Source organism: Coptis chinensis, chromosome 4, assembly GCF_015680905.1.
Source record: "Coptis chinensis isolate HL-2020 chromosome 4, ASM1568090v1, whole genome shotgun sequence".
Lineage (NCBI taxonomy): Eukaryota > Viridiplantae > Streptophyta > Magnoliopsida > Ranunculales > Ranunculaceae > Coptis > Coptis chinensis.
Genome location: NC_141459.1, coordinates 72412501 through 72419801, shown reverse-complemented (window position 1 = coordinate 72419801; position 7301 = coordinate 72412501). Strand labels below are relative to the sequence as shown.

The 7301-nt window shown below is 35.0% G+C and overlaps 1 protein-coding gene across 1 annotated transcript; it reads right to left on the bottom strand.

Moving 5' to 3' along the window:
- Nucleotides 1-709: 709 nt before the first annotated feature.
- Nucleotides 710-3994, bottom strand: LOC147504697 (putative WRKY transcription factor 41). The gene is made up of 3 exons (XM_086557474.1): nt 3431-3994; nt 3165-3293; nt 710-1516 (listed from the first exon to the last, which is right to left on the bottom strand). Exons 1-3 carry the CDS (start codon nt 3712-3714, stop codon nt 922-924), a joined length of 1008 nt encoding a protein of 335 aa, XP_086413600.1. The 5' UTR covers nt 3715-3994; the 3' UTR covers nt 710-921.
- Nucleotides 3995-7301: the final 3307 nt, after the last annotated feature.

Here is a 7301-nt window from a genome sequence, read left to right as displayed (position 1 = left end):
ATTTTGCAATATATCGAGATATATTGCAGTGCAGCATTTTGTCATTTTATCGGCACGTGCCTTAAGGAGTGGCATTTATGTTGGCATTTTACCTTCCTTGGAGAACCCCCTTGTAGAGTCTCTTAAAAATTTCTCACAAGCCGTAGGCATTTCTCCATTCTTTGTCTCATTTGTTTTAGTCCCTCTGGCAACGAATTCTAGAGAAGCAGTTTCAGCAATCGTTTCTGGAAGTCAAGGAAAACCAAGACAACATCTTTGGCATTATCTGAGTTTGGTCTCGATCCAAATCGACTGCCATCATCCTAGCTCTACTGCCTTGCCAATGCCCTCCATTATGGCCTGACATTCCACGATGTAACATGTTTTCAAGCCAATGACTACAACAAACCTTACCACTGTAGTCTCTTATTGTAACTTTCCAAACTGATTAAGCCTTAGCTTCGTCAGGAGTGTTGGTTATTGACTTCTTGTAATAGTCATTAACAGCAATACCAACCTCCTTTCTACCTTTTCTTTTTCCATTCACCATCTTTTCTTCTTTCTTCAGTTAATAGTAGAAACTAGAAAGATGGAAGAACTTTGTATTCCTTCCATATTGAGACAATGGATACTAGATTTCCGGTTCCACATACTTTCCTTTGAAATCGGTGTATATATAACCAAGTGCTTCTAATTCAAGTGCATTACACACCACAATATAAATGACATATTTATGATCAAAATTACCTTTCTTCGAAAAATCCAATTACAAATAAGAACAAATTTCTATATTATCACGTATATTCCTAAATCACAGACCAATGAGACTCGATTATATGATCACTTCAAATTAACAACAATCACCAGACTCTTTGTAACTGAGTAGTCAAAGCCTCAAAGGATATGGATCCACCAAGAATATTACTATTTCTTCATGTAAAGTTAAGTCAAGAAGCCAAGAGTATCAAATGTAAAACTCGAATCATAGTCGAATGAATCAAGCGAGAACTCTGACTCGACAACTGCTGGAGAAGTTGAGGCCAAAATAAGAGCTGAAATAATCTCAGTGAGATCAGATTCCGAAGTTTGGAAATTCAATCCATCTCCATTGTTGGTCATGTGGTGGGATAAGACGTTGCTTTCTCTTTTGCGCATATCTTGGTTACCTTCAACTCCTTCGCAGATGTTTCTCAACAGTTCTTCATCTTGTTTTGACTTTTGTTCCAGTTCATAATTTTGATTTTGGCCTTCTCTTTTGCGCATATCTTTGTTACCTGTGTTAACTTCAAGTCCTTCGCAGAAGTTTCCCATCAGCTCTTCATCTTGTTTTGCATTTTCTTCCAGTTCATACAATTGATTTTGGCTTTGGTCTTGTTTATGAGGTGCTTTTGACGCCTGAACTAGAAGGGATGCTTGATAGCAGGTGTGTTTTTCAATATAAGTGATTTCAAACATTGAGGGGTTGTCGTCAGATTGCTGAACTTGCTTCGTAGCCAGGCACCCTTGATCTTTTTGATAAGTACATCGATAATAGCTTCTGCAAACCAAATATACACTTGCTATTAAATTGTTGTTCACATATTATAAAATTAGAAATCTGCAAGATTTAAAATTATTCGCTTATTGTAAATTATGTACACATAGTGCTCGTGTTAACCTTGATCAAACTCCACACCCCTGCTTGAGTATGGACATTTTAACTACAAGTAAGATAACTAGAGCATACATTCAATATCTGTCCGCTTGGTATGTCTGCAAATTCAGCTACGACTAAGTGATTCATTAAATTAAAGACCAAACATGTAGCTAGCATGTACAGTTGTTCAAACATTACAAACAACTTTCGAGCCAAACTCTTATCTGATCAGACCATTATAGTCAAAATTGGATGTTAGTTCTGGCTAGATTGTTAATAACCTCTAAACTTCATGGTCTGGACTACATATTTTTCGTTCCAATGCAATTTATGTTTTTGGTCTAGCCTTGCCCATTCATAGCCCTTCCTATAGCCAAAATCTTTATCAAAGAATGAAGGTGCAAATACAGTAAAAATTTTGTTTATTTGGAAGGAGACTCAAAGCAGCTACTTTATATTGGGATTCGGGAGCAGAGGATGCATCTTACCACTGACATTGGAGGTCAATAGTTGATAATAGCAGGGCAATTACTAGTATTATCTCTTTCAGTGTAAGGAAAACATCTATTTTGTGTCACAGTAAGCCTCATAGATTAGCATCATGGCTACCCCTGACATTGGAGCCAAATAGTTGATAATAGGAGGGCAATTATTACTATTATCTCTTTCAGTGTAAGGAAAACATCTATTTTGTGTCACAGTAAACCTCATAGATTAGCATCATGGCTACCCCTGACATTGGAGGCAAATAGTTGATAATAGCAGGGCAATTACTACTATTATCTCTTTCAGTGTAAGGAAAACATCTATTTTGTGTCACAGTAAGCCTCATACACTGGCAACATGGCCAAGTGCTCAAGTGCAACAGTGATGTGGCTACTTAGATTATGCTGGAGACTTGATCTCTAAGAAATGCAGAACTCATTACAAAAAACCAAAACAAAACTTTGTTTCCATTCAAAACTGAAAATGAGAATAGCTACATCTCCTTTGATACACATTTTGATACGAGCCTCTTAGCTAAATTGTTAAGTTTGGATGAGGTGTACTCTAATTCAATGAACACAAACTAAATACATTAATATCTGTAGCAAAGGGCTGATCCCTTGTCTATACAAGCTTAGCACTTAATTAAGAAATTGACTCATATATCTGCTTAGTGTTTATACATTTGGCCATCCACAGATTTCTTTTCAGTGTTCAATAGGAAAATACAGTATATGGTTATCAGCAGGTGCCTTTTGTGTAATTATATATGCAGAGGTGGGATGTATGTATATATATATGTGTGTGTGTGTGTGTGTGTGTGTGTGTGTGTGTCTATAATGCATTTGCTTACATGTACATACAATTTATGGATTGTTATCTGGAAACCCATTCAATTCGAGGAGCATCCATAGGCCATCTCAAAGGAAAAAGTGCTAATTTTGCCATAGCTGATGCCTAACAGAGACTGTTGAGAGTTTGAACTTTGAAGTACAAGTTCAAGCACACATTACAAACTTAGAAGCCTAAGGTACGATTTTCTGTTTATTATAAAATTTCTCACCTGGGAAACTTAGCACCAAGAATTGGTTTTTGTCCATACTTCCTCCAACTGTGACCATCTTCTTGGGGTCCTTCAACTCCTGCCCCTGACCAAACGCGAATTTTTTCTGTCACAGACGTCATTGTTCTCCTAGAACACAGTTCCAGAATGTAAACAAGGCAAATTAGATACGAGTGCAAAGAGAATCAGAAACATTCCAATCAGATTTATGTCAAATAGAAATAGCTTAGCATCTTGATTTATGTACTAAGTTAATTGAAATGTACCTTTTTTTACATATATCTCTTTGATCTGAACCATAGCTCCTTGGACTCACAGAGTGAGGTACTATAGCGGCACTTGATCCAGCCTTCTCAGCTGGTTCTGCCTCTGGTCCATTCCAACTGAGCATTGATAGAGCCTTATTAGAGGAAGAAATTAACTTCTCTATTATTTGCTCTCCTTCTAGAGAAGATGGGTTAAGATGGAACATCAGCTGATTTAGTAAATCCCTTCCTTGGGTTAATTCATTGATCAAAGCCTTCTGCTCGTAATCCGTAATGTGCACCATCTAGTTAGTTACTATGGATAGTATAACCGAAAACCTGAGGGAGTGTAGTGAAGAGAAGTAGCCAGTGAACAAGGAATCAAGTTTGAAGGAATGACTACTTTTGAATGAGGAAAAGTTTGAAAGGCAGAGGGATTATAAAGGGAGGGACCGAGGGAGGCTTGCTTGACTATTGGAAACGAGTAAGATTTTGGTAATGACCAAGACCCTTCATATCAATTTGGATTATTCTATTATAATTTATTAGTTGGAGTAGAGACAAACCAGATGATCAGATGAATCTAGTTTGGAAGTGAGGTGTGTGACGAATCTTCCAAGCATATTTCCACTGCAGATACAAGTGTACGACACCAGGTGTCCACATTTTTTAAAAACGTGCTCCTATTACTTATCCAACTAAATTTCAAAGTTTTCTTGTTTACGACTTAGTAGGAGTAGCAATTGCGCACGTGTGGTAGGTCTCAATTTGTTTTTTTCTATTAAAAAACCAAAATAATAATAAATTTTATAGGAAAAAAGACCAAATTTTAGAACCGAGGGCAGCTCCAAAATTTTATAGTGGTAGGGCCACGTGTTTGCAACAAAAGCTTAAATATGTGCCAGACACATTTTGCTTTCAAAACACTCCCGTATCCTAATTTTAAAATAAATAAATAAAATGATTTTAGACATCTTTAGCATTCTAAATTATCATTCTTTTTTATTAGTCGTATCCAAAATATTTAGACAGTTTTTTTTTTTTTTAACCTCTTATGCTGCTGTTGCGATGGACTATATTTTACATAATCTTACTGACAAATGGTCACTTCAAAATTGTAAGTCAGATTATAGATCCACTTATGAACCACGCAAAATCAAATACATCTGGTTTGACCCCAAGCCTTTCTACTCTGCTCAGGGGTTTCAATTTCCAGCAGAACCCATTTATCCTGAATGATCATTGATCAGCGACTGCATCTCTCCATTCTTTTTCTTTCAGATTTTAATTTTAACAAGAACAGTCTATTACCAACGCAAGCTTTTTCTTGATTCATTATATCTGTATTACTTGGGTTCAGCATGGTTAAAGTCCCCAAATGGAAGACCACGATCATCTGCATTGGATATGATCATTGTTAAGGTGCCACTAATTGACGTCTGGTTCTAATGGTCCACCAATCACCAGAGTGTTTCTTAGATATTTAAGTGCTGTAATTCGATTATATAATATGATTCGTTTGTCCCAAAGTTAATCATACGGTGGTGACCAGAATACAAAGAATTACATTTAGACGATTATTAAATTAAAACAACAGGTTGTTCTCTTCAACTACATTTAACTTCGGATACAAAAACAAATACCCATTTGATGGGAACATCTTAAAATCAGTTTCAAACAAGGATTCAAAAGATCCTTTTTAAAGAATGAAAATATAGAGATGTACCATTGAAGGGAAGCACAGAGACAAAAATATTAAATCTGGGTTCAAAAGAACAAGTTCCCTCAAAACATTGGACATTAATATATGCACCTAGAACAAAGCTATCCAGATATCGATCTATACAGATCTACCGTTGTAGTTGAAAGGAGGGGCAATTCACACAATATTCACTAATTTCTTGTTAACGTGTTGCAAGGCTTGAAAGATTTTTTTATTATTTTATTTTTTTCACAAAGATACAGCAAAGGATGAAGAAAAATGCAAAAAGAAACTTTCAATAATAAAAGGGTACAAATAGACGTGTCGTTATTTTGTTTTTTTTAAAAAAATCTTCTTGCTTTTATGGAAAATATCCTAAAAATATATGGGAGATATTATTGGATTTAGGCAGTTATTGGAGTATGATAAAAATTTATGTTAGTTATGGGGTATGAAAGTGTTTTGTTGGGTGTGTCCAAAATCACCCTTTGCTTTTTTGTTTTTTGTGGGAATGAAAATATTAGGAGGTAAAATATTAATTAGAGAAAAAAACCGCAAAAAATAAAACAAAAATTTCAAAGGGCTAAAACGGCTCATATGACAAATTGTTAGAACCGAGTGACAGCTCAAACGGTTTGCTCCCCCACACTCCTAATAATCGGTAGAGATAGAAATAGATAAGATTGGGGTTGTATTGGAGTTGTGTATACTTTAGTAAACAAAAAGTCAATATGAGATGAAGCCCACATGAAAGAAGAAATGAGCACGTTCTGTTATTCTTTTGCTTTTAGACTAGTCTTGTTTTTATTACTCCACAATTCCACACACAACATAATTCTATACATAGACAAATAAATTTAGCCGGATTCCATCTAACAACGTGTTTCTAATTTTAAATTAAACCATTTACTAGAGAATCTTGTCTCTATCAAAAATTTCCATGCCAAATATAATAATACTTCAAAGCAAATGGTATGGACAAATTTCTTCCGATATTGAAAGGAGATTAGTACCACGAGCCCGCGTGAATCGTATTATTTAGAAGTAACTCAAGTAAGTACCATTTTGTCACGTGTGTTTTAAATGGATAAAAGTGATGTGACTGATGTCACGATACATAAAGTAAGCAGCAATTGAGATAACTTGATTTTTGGACCCGTCCAACTAATGGGGATTGTTTGCAAGGCCGGCTCTGAGTTCCTAGGGGCCCAAGGCAAGCCTAAAAAATGGGGCCTATTCAAACAAAACTATTTTTGTTTTGTTTTTTTTGTTGTATTGCCATAAGCTGTTGTGTTTGGTTTAGTGGGTTTGAGCTTTCCACTGTACTTTGAGGAGCAGGGTTCACACTAGTTTTTAAGAATCTAATGAAGATGTATTTGATTATTGGGCTTGGACCATGTATGTAGGTTTAGAATCTAAAGAATAGAGGAGGATTTAATTATTGGGCTTAGACTATGTAAGTTATTGGTTTGGGCTAGTATGACGGTTTAGACATATAAATAGTCTTTATTGTCTTTTTGGGGGCCTTTTTCTGGACCTAATTGTGGGGGCCCTAAAGGGTCCCTTAGTTGGCCTCGAAGCTTGGCCCGATTGTTTGTTTGTTTGTTTGTTTGTTTGTTTTTTTTTTTTTTTTTTATTTTTATTTTTTTTTTTTTTATTATGTATTAAAAATCTTATTTTCAAACTATATTAAATTTCAGTGATAAATTAATTGATTAAAGTTTTCAAAGCACCAATTATTTGCCAGATTTCGTTCTAGACTTTAAACAATAAGAGAAATGATAAACAATAAAAAATTATGTAAGACATTTATATACTTTTAAGAGAAGAAGCTCTTAAGTCCACACTACAACAGTTGCTAATGATAAACAATATAACAGTAACTACTAAATAATTAAGCTCAGTGTAAATCAAGAAAGTGCTCTCACTGATCTACCCATATTCTCCTTGCCCTGAATTTAGCAAAATGTTATGGCGTGACAAAACTCCACGTCAATAAAAGAAAATGATGGAGAAGAAGTAAGAAAAGAAAATTCAAACCCGGAATTTGTTATTTCGAAAGTATACTGAACCAAATATATATCTACAACTCCAAGTTATGCAACAAATTTAAACAAGTAAGTTATAATCAAATCTAAGTCTCAAATTAAATACTAACTATAATGAAATGGAAATTGCACCCACATTATA

Excerpts from the sequence above, each read along its gene's own strand:
- LOC147504697 (XM_086557474.1), bottom strand. The coding sequence starts at position 3,714 with ATGGTGCACATTACGGATTACGAGCAGAAGGCTTTGATCAATGAATTA. Across the intron at positions 3,294-3,430 it reads AGAGATATATGTAAAAAAAG|GAGAACAATGACGTCTGTGA; the intron begins GTACATTTCAAT and ends ACTGTGTTCTAG. Across the intron at positions 1,517-3,164 it reads CTTGGTGCTAAGTTTCCCAG|AAGCTATTATCGATGTACTT; the intron begins GTGAGAAATTTT and ends TTTGGTTTGCAG.